The 15,508-nt window shown below is 31.2% G+C and overlaps 2 protein-coding genes across 7 annotated transcripts in view; one reads left to right on the top strand and one right to left on the bottom strand.

Annotated features, from left to right (window-relative positions):
• The first annotated feature begins 695 nt into the window (after positions 1–695).
• LOC134710597 (putative uncharacterized protein DDB_G0282133) lies at positions 696–8,380 on the top strand. The gene is made up of 5 exons (XM_063570971.1): positions 696–717; positions 4,223–5,875; positions 6,202–6,339; positions 7,439–7,714; positions 7,953–8,380. Exons 1-5 carry the CDS (start codon positions 696–698, stop codon positions 8,378–8,380), a joined length of 2,517 nt encoding a protein of 838 aa, XP_063427041.1.
• A 2,140-nt stretch (positions 8,381–10,520) lies between these two features.
• LOC134711149 (homeobox protein Meis1-like) overlaps positions 10,521–15,508 on the bottom strand; it is a 66,080-nt gene continuing 61,092 nt past the window's right edge. For all 6 annotated transcript variants that reach the window (XM_063571592.1, XM_063571595.1, XM_063571594.1 and 3 more), the window contains 3 exons: positions 14,644–14,702; positions 13,032–13,106; positions 10,521–12,543 (listed from right to left, as the gene is read on the bottom strand). In XM_063571592.1, coding sequence (XP_063427662.1) covers positions 12,203–12,543; positions 13,032–13,106; positions 14,644–14,702 — 475 coding nt within the window. In that variant the 3' untranslated portion in view covers positions 10,521–12,202. The remainder of the gene's footprint in view (positions 12,544–13,031; positions 13,107–14,643; positions 14,703–15,508) is intronic.

Genomic DNA, 15,508 nt, shown 5'->3' with positions numbered 1-15,508 from the left:
AATTAGCATGAAAAAGTGGTTATAATTCTGATAAAGTACAATAACCTTCTACCAATCTGACAATAGCACATATAGGACAGCGATGTATTCATCAATAAAAATATGACCTAAAATGTATGTGCCATAACAAAATAAACTTTACAAAAACACACGGTGAAGGCTTATTAACGGACAAACGCATGTGCCCAGTTATCATACTGACGATAGATATACCTATAAGTATTACACCAACTTACGATAATGTTGACGTTCCAAAATACTTAAGGAATGACTGTAATATTTTTTCTGTCTATGAAGAAATAACATAGAAAATGTGGTGCATACTGAATAACGCGCGTAGCGGGTTATTTAACAGTGTGCACCACATTTTTAAAGTTATTTCGAATAGACAGAAAAAATATTACAGTCATTTCTTATAATTTAATTCTAAATTCCATTTTAAACCGTAGAAAACCATGAAAAAACGTTGATGACTAAATTATGTATATGGATTCATAACAAAATAACGTCAGCCAATCAGAAGACGCGTTACATCCAAAATTAAATTCTTCAAGCATAAATTTAACAATTACATAAAAAGAAGTGACAAATCTGACAACAGCGCGATACTCAGTTATAAAACAGACAATAAGACGATAATCGGTTACAAATCTGACAATAGGACTATAATTAGTTATAAATCTGACAATAACAGAATGGCCAACGATAGATCTAAAAGTAACATCTTAACCTGGCAGATAATGATTATAACGTTACAAAACTAAAACAATACCAAATTCATAAATATGAAAATATGAAAATAACATTGTATTAACCGCAGTTCACACATTGTTAATTCTAAATCTGACAAATAAGTAGCAATGGCAAGTCTGACAATAACCGATGAATCTTTCTTCGTCTATAATGGTCAACTATAATTTTTTAATAACTTAAAAATAACGCAATGACCAGTGTGTTGAATGTATAATAATTGATAGATATATAAAGTGGTTGGCGATACATCTGACAACAACTGGATGACCGATTATGTGTTATATCGTTATACATTTGTTAATAAGATCATGAATAACAAGTCATCTTGCATATTGCCGCGCGATACAAATCTGACAATAACAAAATAACTTATTTGACAATAACAAAATGACTAATTTGACAACAAAGTGTAATTACAATCGTTATACGAACAACAACAGAATAGCCACAAAATATCGCGATAACTATGTATTTGTCTTCCAATTACCCCAAATGACTAAGACTAATGAGAAATCCGATAACCACCGATACTTGAACAAAATTTTTACCGATAGTTAGAATTGGATAATTATGTTAACTCACAGTAAATGTTGAAATGAAATGAAATACTATAACAAAACATACCGAACAACAACAAACAAATTACCACTGATACACATACGAATTTAAAATACAAAAGGTGACACAACGAATACCGGTACTTTAGCGAAAACTCACCGAGCAGCTATTACTATGACAGGGACATAAAGACAAGATAATCTTGACTAACATAATGACTAATCATGATTTTAACAATAACGTTATGAACAACAGCATCATATTATCAATAATACATCCACTAATATCACGATTTTAGCAATAACTAACGACACATCTAACAATAACACGATAAATCGTATACTAATTATGATTTCAAAGATAACTCATGAACTTATAACACGTGATTTAATATTGAGTCTAACAATAACATTATGGCGAACAATATATCTTTATATAACATTTACCTAATATCATAATAATGACAATAACACATTTACTTCTATCATGATTCCAACACATTTAATGATTTAATGGTTCTAACAATAATACAGTCATTAATATTTCTATTAAAAACACATGGACTTTAATCATAATTTAAACAATAACATAAAATCTAACGACATATGTAGCAATAACACGATTAGCAATTACTAATCATGATTTTAACGATTACACATGAACTAATAACAGATGGATTAAAAATGAGTCTAACAATGTTTATATTCTGTCGAACGATATATCTGCCAATAACATTTGACTGATATCTTGATAAAACAGTAACCCATTTACTTGTATCATGATTCAAACACATTTTATAATATCATGGTTTTAACACATCGACTTATATTTCTATTAATAACATATGGACTAATATCATGATTTGAACAACAGCACAGTGACAAATATCCGGATTTGAACAATAACACATTGACTAAAAGCATGATTCTAACAATAACACATTGACACATATCATGATTCTAACAATAACATATTGAATAATAACATATTGACTAATATCATGATTTTAACAATAACATATTGAATAATAACATATTGACTAATATCATGATTCTAACAATACCACATTTACTAATATTATGGTTCTGATAATAACACATTGACTAATAACATTTATCTAACAATAACACATTGGCTCATATCATGATTTTAACAATAAACCATTAACTAATATAATGGGTCTAACAATAACCCATTTACTAATATCATGATTCTTACAATAACACATTAACTAATATAATGGGTCTAACAATAACACATTTACTAATATCATGATTCTAACAATAACACATTAAACTAATATCATGGGTCTAACAATAACACATTTACTTATATCATTGGTCTAACAATAACACATTTACTAATATGATGGGTCTAACAATAATACATTTACTAATATCATTGGTCTAACAATAACACATTTACTTATATCATGGGTCTAACAATAACCTTTTTACTAATATCATGGGTCTAACAATAACACATTTACTTATATCATGGGTCTAACAATAACACGTTTACTTATATCATGATTCTAACAATAACACATTGACTAATATCGTGGGTCTAACAATAACACATTTACTTATATCATGATTGTAACAATAACACATTTACTTATATCATGACTCTAACAATAACACATTAACTAATATGATGATATAACCAAAAACACATTTACTAATATCATGATTCTAACAATAACACAATGACTTATATCATGATATGAACAATAACACATTGACAAATATCATGGTTCTAACAATAACACTATAGTTACTATCATGATTTCATCAATAACATAATAATTAACGACATATCTAACCAAAACACGAAAAACAACTACTTATTATGATTTTAATGATTACACATGAACTGATAATACGTGCATTAATAATGAGTCTAACAATGGTATTATGGCTAACAAAACATATGTCAATAACATTATACTAATATCATGATTCTAACGACAAAAAAATTACTAATATCATGATTCTAACAATAAATAAAGGCAACAGTAGTATACTGCTGTTCAAAACTCGCAAATCTATGGACATTTTTTGTTCTTCTAGTTTTCATGCTGTTAGGCTACCGGACTGGTAGAATCCTCACATTCCGACAACTCTAATAAGACTTCAGTGAATACTGACAATTCTGAAAACACTTCAGTGGATACTGACAATTTTGATAACATTACAATAGAAACTGACATTTCTGACAACATAACAGTGGATACTGACAACTCTTATAACACTACAACGGATACTGAGAATTCTGAAAACACCACAGTATATACTGACATCTATAATAACACTATCTTATATACTGTCAACTCTGATAACAATGCAGTAGATACTAGCAGTTATGATAATCCTTCAATGAATTCTAACTAAACCTATTAAGTATAACGATAACCCTGATAACGATATAGCAGACACTGACAACTATGATACAACACCAATGGATACTGACCACTCTAATAATACTACAGTGGACACTGACAACTCGGATACTTATAACTTTACAGTCGATAATAACATCTCTGATAATATTCCAGTGGAAACAGACACATCTACATTTGATGCTTACAACTCTGATAACACTACAGTTAATGCTAACATCTCTGATAACACTACATTTGATGCTTAAAACTCTGATAACACTACAGTTCATGCTAACATCTCTGATAACACTACAGTTGATGCTAACAACTCTGATAACACTACAGTTGATGCTAACATCTCTGATAACACTACAGTTGATGCTAACATCTCTGATAATACTACTACAGTTGATGCTAACATCTCTGATAACACTACAGTTGATGCTAACAACTCTGATAACACTACAGTTAATGCTAACATCTCTGATAACACTACATTTGATGCTTAAAACTCTGATAACACCACAGTTGATGCAAACATCTCTGATAACACTACAGTTGATGCTAACATCTCAGAAAACACTACATTTGATGTTAACAACTCTGATAACACTACATTTGATGTTAACAACTCTGATAACACTACAGTTGATGCAAACATCTCTGATAACACTACAGTTGATGCTAATAACTCTGATAACACTACAGTTGATGCTAACATCTCTGATAACACTACAGTTGATGCAAACATCTCTGATAACACTACAGTTGATGCTAACATCTCTGAAAACACTACATTTGATGTTAACAACTCTGATAACACTACAATTGATGCTAACATCTCTGATAACACTACAGTTGATGCTAACATCTCTGATAACACTACAGTTGATGCTAACAACTCTGATACCACTACAGTTGATGCTAACAACTCTGATAACACTACATTTGATGTTAACAACTCTGATAACACTACAGTTGATGCAAACATCTCTGATAACACTACAGTTGATGCTAACATCTCTGAAAACACTACATTTGATGCTAACATCTCTGATAACACTACAGTTGATGCTAACATCTCTGATAATACTACAGTTGATGCTAACATCTCTGATAACACTACATTTGATGCTAACATCTCTGATAACACTACAGTTGATGCTAACATCTCTGATAATACTACAGTTGATGCTAACATCTCTGATAACACTACAGTTGATGCTAACATCTCTGATAATACTACAGTTGATGCTAACATCTCTGAAAACACTACAGTTGATGCTAACATCTCTGATAACACTACAGTTCATGCTAACAACTCTGATAACACTACAGTTGATGCCAACATCTCTGATAACACCACAGTTGATGCAAACATCTCTGATAACACTACAGTTGATGCCAACATCTCAGAAAACACTACATTTGATGTTAACAACTCTGATAACACTACAGTTGATGCAAACATCTCTGATAACACTACAGTTGATGCTAACATGTCTGATAACACTACAGTTGATGCTAACAACTCTGATAACACTACAGTTGATGCTAACAACTCTGATAAAACTACAGTTAATGCTAACATCTCTAATAACACTACAGTTGATGCTAACATCTCTGATAATACTACAGTTGATGCTAACATCTCTGAAAACACTACATTTGATGCTAACATCTCTGATAACACTACAGTTCATGCTAACAACTCTGATAACACTACAGTTGATGCTAACATCTCTGATAACACTACAGTTCATGCTAACAACTCTGATAACACTACAGTTGATGCTAACAACTCTGATAACACCACAGTTGATGCAAACATCTCTGATAACACTACAGTTGATGCCAACATCTCAGAAAACACTACATTTGATGTTAACAACTCTGATAACACTACAGTTGATGCTAACATCTCTGATAACACTACAGTTGATGCTAACATGTCTGATAACACTACAGTTGATGCTAACAACTCTGATAACACTACAGTTGATGCTAACAACTCTGATAAAACTACAGTTTATGCTAACATCTCTAATAACACTACAGTTGATGCTAACATCTCTGATAACACTAAAGTTGATACTGACAACTCTGCTAACATTAAAGTGGATACTGAAAACTTTGATAACACTGCAGTTGATACTGAAAACTCTGCTAACACATCAATGGGTATTGATAACTCTGACAACAGGTAGTAAATACTGCATGACAACTGTAATAACATCACAACTCTGATAACTCTTCAGTAGATATTGATCGATACTGTAAACTTTGATAACACTGCAGTCGATACTGACTATTTTGATAACAATATCGTAGAAACTGACAACTCTGATAACACAACCATTGATACGGACAAATCTGATAACATTATCGTAGAAACTGACAATTTTGATAACACAACAGCCGATACTGACAACTTTGCTAACACTACATTTAATACTGACAAGATTCTTAACATACAGTGAATACAAACAAATTTTATTACTCTACAGTGGATACTGACAAATCTAAGAAAACTGCAGTTTATGCTGATAACTCTGGTAACACCACAGTGGATACTGATAACTCTGGTAACACCACAGTGGATACTGATAACTCTGATAACACCACAGTGGATACTGATAACTCTGGTAACACCACAGTGGATACTGATAAATGTCATAACACCACAGTGGATACTACCAATTTTGATAACTCTATAGAGAATGCTGAGAAAACCGTTAAATTACAATAGATAGTGACAAATCTCATAATTATAAAGTAGACACTGACAAATCTGATAAAACTTTACCACTACTGAAATATAAATTCACAAAGCAAACGGACATATCCAACAAAAGTTCAAGGGACCACAATACAAGATACTACAATGAACGTTAAACACCTTTCTACCAGAGTTAACAAGAACATGTTGCAGCACCATAATGATCAGCCAAAATTCTGTAATAGATGTTTCATTGACAGCAACATCAACTGTACAGAGAACCCAAACAAACTCTATAAATCTAATTGGATAACTGACAATTTTCGAGGCAACGATATGCTGTTACAAATTTAACAAAACATGAGCTTTCAATGCATATTAAACAACTATTTCCATTGTAAATCCACGCTTAAACGTCATAGAAACAGATGATAACTACCCACTATTATATAACTGCCAACTTACCAATAGACATTAAGGCAACGATAGAAAACATTAAAGAAACGCCAATTTGCCGTCAAGCACTGGATTGAAAAGAGAAAACATCAAAGAGACAATCAAAAACAACAGATTGATCACATTAATCAACCCAACCGACAAAAAAAAATGACATCAAACATCAGTGGATCAATGGATCAACTGTTATATGATAGTCTGATTTGACAAAAGGAACAACTCACAACGTTTTCTACAAAAACAAATATAACCAATAGGTGATACTTCGGATATATTTTCAAATGTCTTTAAATTCTGTTATGTAGAAAATTGTGGATTGAACCTGGTTTTATAGGTAGCTAAACTTCTCACTTATATGACAGTCGCATCTAATTTTATTATATTGACAACGATTATGTATATTATCTGTTGCTACATTTTGTTGTAGATCAGTTATATATATATATATATATATATACATGGTGATATACAAAACATACGTTGGTTAGGTGCAATTCTAGGGTTAGGCTTTTCTTCTTTAGTATCATAACACTCACTGCATACTGACAACTCTGATAACCCTACTGTAGATAGTGACAACTCTGATAACAATACAGTTGTTACTGATTGCTCTGATATTATTTCTGTGGATACTGACAACTCTGATAAAAATACTGTGGATACTGAAAACTCTGATAATAAAACCGTGGATACTGTCAACTCTGATAACACTACAGTGGCTACTGACAACTCTGATATTATTACTGTGTATACTGATAACATTACCGTGGATACTGACAACTTTGATAATATTACCGGGGATACTGACAACTCTGATAACAATACTGTGGATACTGACAGTTCTGGTAACATTACAGGGGATGCTGAAAACACTTCAGCATATACTGACAATTATGATATCATGACATTAGATACTGACAACTGATAACACTGCAGTGGACTGTAACAGTAGATACTGACAACTATGATAACACTACAGTAGATATTGATAACTCTGATATCAGTACAGTGGATACTGATAACTAAGATAACACCACAGTGGATACTGACAACTCTGATAACACTACTCTGATAACGCCACAGTGGATACTTACTATTCTGATATTATTACTGTGGATACTGACAACTCTGGTAACATTACCGTGGATAATGACAACTCTGATAACACTACAGTGGATACTGATAACTCTAATAACATTGCTGAGGATACTGACAACTCTGATATTATTACTGCGGATACTGACAACTCTGATACCATTACCATGGATACTAACAACTCTGATAACATTACCATGGGTACTAACAACTCTGATATCATTGCCGTGGATACTGACAATTCTGATAACATTACAGTGGATACTGATAACTCTGTTATCACTACGGTGGAAACTGATAACTCTTATTGCATTACTGAGAATAATGACAATTCTGATAGCATTACAGCGGATACTGACAACTCTGATAACATTACCGTGGATACTGACAACTCTGATAAAACAAGTGGATACTGACAACTCTGATAAAACAAGTGGATACTGACAACTCTGATATTATAACTGTGGATACTGACAACATTACCGTGGATATTGACAACTCTGATAACATAACCATGGATACTGACAACTCTGATAACATTAACCATGGATACTGACAACTCTTATAATATTACAGTGGATACTGACAACACTACAACATAAACTGGCAACTATGATATCATGACATTAGATACTGTCATCTGATAACACTACAATAGAAATTTACAACTCTAATAACATTAGGTTACTACCTATTTAATAGTTTTACATTTGATGTTAGTTTGTTTTGGGGAAAATGCTCTTTTGAACTTCTATTCATATTTGATATTTGCTATCTTGTTCTTGATTATTCCTCCTTGGTTAATAAGCGCCTGGTTTAAAATGGTCAATCAAGTTTTTTTTCATTTTTTGTTATTTTTCTATTAATATATTATTATTTCCTTCATTTTATTGTATTTCAGATCTACAAGGTTATATAATTAACATATGGTTGCTGGACGCTTTCTAGGAAGAGGTTTTTCTTCTTTAGTATCATTTTTTGGTTTGTGTTTGAATCATGTTTGGTATGTGATGTTTTAATTTGTAGATGTAAAATGAACACTTTTTGACTCAATAAAAATATGTATTTTATTGAGAACTTATTTTCATCGACAGAAGGAAAATTAAGCAGACTTTCACAGGTTTTTTTCTATTTTAATTTCTCAACAAATAATTGTCTATTCTAAAAACAAAAAGAAACATAACTTAGTCAAAATGAAAATGAGGGTGTATTCATGTCATATATTCTTAAAATTTTTAATACTGGTAACTAAATTTACATACTTGATTAAAAAATGTCTTTTTAACAAAAAAAGGTATATAAATTGTCCTTAATATAATGTCATGTATTTAAAGCAAAATTTTCCTGAAATCTTAAAACTCAAGACTTTTCAATTTCTAAAATTCATATGCTAGAAACAGGAGAATGGCCTAAGAAAATCAGTTGTGGAAAATTTGGAGACTTTAATTCATATTTTCTATACTTCTGAAGTTCAATTTTTGTACTTTATACGTTTTCTATTTGATAAATAAATCATGAAGAAAATTCACTTGCTAGTCATATTGAGGGCCCTTTATAGCTTGCTGCTCGGTGTGAGCCAAAGCTCCATGTTGAAGACTGTGCTTTGGCCTATAATGGTTTTTCTTTTACAAATTGTGACTTGGATGAAGAGTTGTCTCATTGGCACTCATACCACATCTTCTTATATCTTATCAAAAGGTTTTAACTGAACTAGTTTTGATACCATATGAATCATGGAAAAATCAAATATTTGATTGATCATTTGTATCATCTTTTAAATTTTCAATCTTCAGTTTCAACAAGTGCGAATCTGTTTTTTTATGATTTGAAATTTTATCTTTGAAGGAAAATTTGTCGAATATTTTTTCCTTTTCATTTCAACCAAGTATGATACTAAAAGTCAAATATATTTTTCTATGAAGTTTTTTGTTGACATTTTTGTATTTCAACCAAGTATAATTTTGATAATAAAGTCCAATGTCTCAACCAAGGTATTTCTATGAACTATTTTGTTGACACTTTTGTATTTTAACTATGTATGATTTTGATACAAATGGCCAATGTATTTTTCTATGAAGTTTATTGACATTTTTGAATTTTAACCAAGTATGATTTTGATGCTAATGACCAATGTATTTTTCTATGAAGTTTGTTCACATTTTTGTATTTCAACCAAATGTGATTTTGAAACTAAAGGCCAATGTATTTTTCTATGAAGTTTTTAGTTGACATTTTTGTATTTTAACCAAGTATGATTTTGATAGGGCCAATGTATTTCCTACAAAGTTTTTTGTTGACCATGTTGACAGTTTGGTATTTCAAACAAGTATGATTTTGATACTAAAGGCCAATGTATTTTTCTATGAAGTATTTTGTAAACATGTTTGTATTTTAGGTGTTTCTTGTTGTTTTTTTTGTTGCCATGGTGTTGTCCATCTCTCCTACCAAGGATTTGTATAGTGAGATACAAATCCTTGCTTCGACAAATTTTGAATGGTATTTTCTGCCTCATTAAAAAAACATAGTGGACAAAATAATATAATAAAACACAAGCAATTAGTTTATTACAACAATTTTTATTTCTCTGGAATTTTGCTCAAAATATTTGACAATCTCGTATTAAAATTCCCTAAAATTTTTCACAAGTCCCTAAGCATCAAGCTCAGCTCCACACTTCACCACACACATCATTGCAATCTTTCATTTCCTCATAGTCAGACACATTCAGACAATAATCAATTTCAGTGTATTTTTGGTAAACTCGTGCATGATTGTCTAAGATTTTCTGAAAATTTGATACATCTTTTTCAGTTATTTTTTGTTCATTCTGGCATTGAAATGATAAAAAATGTAAATATATATTTATTGGGGAATCATAAAAGAAGTATAGTTAAGAAATGTAATATCGGACATCTTGAAACAATCTAAAATAATTGCTACAGATATACATATAAATATGTCTTTCTCTAGTTAAAATCAGTACAAAAAGATAAAGGAAAGATTTCAGCAGTCTCTGACATTAATATTACTTTACAATTAAATACACATGTAGTAATTACATGCCAGTTTAAAATCTGCACTTTAACATTTTTTTAAAAACATCATAAATAAATGGTCAGCACTTAGAAATAACTTAGTACTTGTTTTTAGATAAAAGAAAAAAACAAAAAAAATCATTCTGTAACAAATCACAAACCAAAAACAAATTGGTTAATTATCAAAAAAAATAAAATCTGGCAGATCGAATAAATATCAAGCTTAAAATTTGTTCAATCTAAAAAAAATATTCAAACAAACTTCAACAAAAACAACAAAACATTTACAAATTAAACTGCAAGTAGATCTAAACAGCCTGGCCAGAAAGTATAAAAATGTCACACAAAGAAAAAACTCTCCAAATAATGATTTTTCACTTTCATACACAATAACATATATAAACATACATTCAACAAACATCTTTACTATACAAATAATTTGCACCAAATACTTTTTTTAACATGCACCATTAAATAAAATGTCCACTTCCAACACAATGGAACTGGCTATAATTACAAAGGAATAATAATGAGGTAAATCTTAAAGCTTTAATTTAATTGGTCACCCCACTACAGGGTAACTCTTCTGATTGGTTTAACAATGTCATGTGACAAAAAATTCAAATATTCCATGGCACAAAAAACATATTCCTTCAACTGAAGAGTTGATGTTTGACAGAATATACTTTGACGTGGAATGCTTTACAAAGTCATGGCCATTCAAATGTACATTTATTTTGATCATCATGAGGTATGCGGCACATATGTGACCAAGACGTGTTTCTTGTCCAGAGACAACAAAATACATATATAATACTTGGCAACTCATTGTCAACATGAACTGCGTTTTTTTTTTTAATAATACTTTTGCGTAGTTTTCCCCATATCCCATTATAACAAGTTGTGAAGACTAGTTTTAAAACTGCAGTCAGTTGTCGACTCCCTTACTCTGTAGAATGACTAGCACACCAGTTACTTCCCTTGGCTAGCCTGCAACCGTTAGGAATTAGATTCCACACAATGAGTGACTGCTAAATGATTGAGAGATCACCGTGATTGTATAATAAAATAGGCCGTAGTTTTAAACTACCGTACCCACAAATACTTTTTAGTCACGCTTTATTCCTTGGCTTAATTGTATGTTCGCAGGCCAAGCCAAATGTCCTTGTTCTTTTTAAAGCACAATGTTTACTCCTGATTTTTTTATCCAGCATGAATATCCTGAATGTGTGCACCCATACTGTCCAAGCTGCCATGTAATGGAGGACTTTGAGCAGATCCCATCGACATGGGACTCATGCCGTGGGCTCCGTGTCCCATCATCATATGATGCGGATGCCCTGGTATTAGCATTGCTTGCGAATGAACTGGTGGTCGTAACTGTGACATCTGAGAGTATGAACTACTGCCAGTGACAGCAGTACTTCCGAACATGTCACTACTATGCATACCCTGAACTCCAAGCATATCGTATCTTTGTCCTTCCATATGAGAATATCCCTTCATTTGATCGTACATTTCACTACCATGTCTTCCTTGAAACACTGGAATTAAAAAATTGAAAATAATATTAAAATTTGTAATCATGTTATTCATTCTTTAAACATTTAAAATCTAAAATCAGCACTATTTATGTTTGAATGCTCTATATTTTTGCTTAGCTTATTTGAGCAAAAGATTAAACAGAACTTCAAAAAATGCCTCAATATTTTTTCTTCATGTTTTTAGGTTGCTGTCTCATTGATGTATACCTGACTTCTCCTTCCTATTAAATCTCTTAATTCAAAAAGATGTCATGTGCTTTAACATTTTGTACATTGTTTGTTTTCTATGAGCTTATCCTTTGAACCAATTAAGCTTTACAATAACTTTTTAACTGTGAACAAATTACACTTAAGCTGTGAACAAATTGACTTAACCTTTGATAAACCATTAAGCCTAATCTGAGATTAGCAAATTCATTATAATCTAATCTTTCAATTTATAAGAGTATGTAATATGTGTACTGTGTAGGGGTCTAAGAACTACTTACTGTGAGGACTCATATGTGCCATGGCCTGGCTATCCCAACCCATACTCTCTGGACTATATCCATGACCTCCTGGTGCTGAAAAGATTAAGACAATGATTATGTTGTTCTTTGTATTTATCTTTATAAAACAGCTGTTTTACATGCAGTATAAATATTTGTGGTCGGAAACTTCACAGATCGTAGTAATTCTTTCGAAATTTCAAATTTCAACAAAATAAATATTATTGTTTTGAACCAATAGTGCTATTAACGAAAAAAACACTTTTATTGCCGAACAATAGTGCTTATATACATAGGTTTTTTTCGATAATATCTTACTCCTAACAGCATGTGAAACAAAGAACGGCCTTGTATAAACTGAAAACAGATAGGGAACACTTAGAGGTACATCTAGATCACATTTAAACCATTTAGTACCCACTTACAGACCCTCGTTATGAGGGAAGAGGAATTTCAATTGGAAAGATTTTCGCTCCTCAGGAGATGTGAGATTCTGTCAAGAATAACAAGCTTAAAAGAAATGCAATTTGCATAAGAGCCATGCCACCAAAGATAAAAGTTTCATCTCAGAGTTTTACCTCTAGACTGCTTACAGAGAGCTAATTAACAACAACCCGCAGATGAAAACTGAATTGCTGATGATATATGCCAATTTTGTGTTAAATAGCTTTTTAAAATATCAGGATACTGAGGGCGAAAATAGCCTTGTAGATAAAAAATATCAGCGTACAAGTGAGAAATTGATAGAAAGAAAAATAAAAAGGCAACTTTTGCATATATTTATAAAGCACTTAGCTACTAATTATTATGCAATTTACTGTTGAAGTTCCGCAGAAACAAAGACGACAAAAATTAATATTTTTATTGCGACATAAAAAAATCCGTTCCTCAATAAAAGGCACTATACTATAAGGCACTAAATGCTTTATGAATTATGTATAAAATCTTTAAGGTTTTTAAATAAATATAACTGGAACATGCAGAAGGAAGTAAATTTAGTTAATACTTTTCTCTTATTTGCATATTTTTGACAGTTGATGGGTTTATGGGTTTGATATTATGTAAGACTACAATGGTTTATTGTTTCACTTGCAACATGCCAAAATGACCGTGTCATGAATTTTATAGAGAAAAACCGATGGTAATGTGGTTATAATGACAAATGTCTTCATTTCATTTCCGTCATTTTTATACCTACTAAACAATATACATTAGATTTTAATTAAGAAAAGGAAATCATAATTTTCGTGTTTATTTTTTTGTTCATATGCTTTTGTCAAGTTGGCATTCTGCAAGTCACAATAATTTTTAATCCTTAAAGCTAGGCAATTAAATGGCTATTTGGATGGAAATTGAAATGCTTGATGTATTTCCATACCAGAAGGTTTGAATCCAGAAAGGGGGAGGAGTGTAAATTTGCATAGTTAAAAATACATGGAAAGTTTGATGTTTTAATTTAAATGAATTTTTCAAGTTTGATGTTTTTTTAGGTTATAAGAATAAAATTTTGGCAAAAACAAACCAATATTTTGTATAAGGAAACAAATATATACTAATTGCTGTCCCCTGAAGAGTCCAGTAGCAAATATTACAAACATATTCATATTCTTACCTGCTCTATTTGATTGGTCAATCATTGGTTGCACTATTCTTCGCCTTGCATTAATAAACCTGGAAATAAAAAATTTTTTTTTTTTTTAACCAATATAATTTTTGCACTGGCCTTTTCTAATTATCAACAAAATAATTTGACTTTGGCCTAATTGTGGACAAACTGTCACTAAGGAATGATTAATGACTGACAAGTGAGGCGCCACACAAAAACCAGAGTCTAGATCATCATTTGCCAAGATTTAGACAAATTCTCATTACTAAGGTGACCTCTGACCTCCCCTATCAACCTCAGTACAGATATTTACTTCTAAATTACAACCGAAACTTAGCCAAATTTCACAGTTTATCTTCAAATTGTTGACAAAAGTCTTTAAACCATTCAAAAATGCATTTAATTCATGATAAATGTTTGTTGAGAAATGAAATGGATCAGGGGAGAAGGCTGGTGAAAACATCTTTTGCCCTAAATTACTTCTTTAGAGCCATTAAAAGTTTTTCATGAGATTAAGTTACAAGTTGATGAGCCTTTCGGATTCCTATGCCATTAAATTCCTCATCACCCTGCAGACAACCCTAATGATATTATTCTTCTCATTTTTATTTATTTTTGCTAATTATTCCAATTCCCAGATGTAAATATAGAATTCATGGGGAACAAACTGCTAAGTAACATGTTGTATACAAAAGCAAACAGTGCTCGTCATTTTAATATGTAATAAAGAAGGGTTGATTTACACATATGGTTTTACTTTCAATAATCACCAAACTTTTTCTCCAAATTCTTGAAATTTCAAGACAAATAAACAACAAACATAAGAAAATTCCAAAACTTATTGGACAATAAAAAAATAATCTTCCAGTGC

The sequence above is a fragment of the Mytilus trossulus genome, chromosome 3 (genome assembly GCF_036588685.1).
Source record: "Mytilus trossulus isolate FHL-02 chromosome 3, PNRI_Mtr1.1.1.hap1, whole genome shotgun sequence".
Classification (NCBI taxonomy): domain Eukaryota; kingdom Metazoa; phylum Mollusca; class Bivalvia; order Mytilida; family Mytilidae; genus Mytilus; species Mytilus trossulus.
The sequence above is the reverse complement of the archived record's forward strand: the minus strand, read 5'-3'. Positions and strand labels throughout refer to the sequence as shown.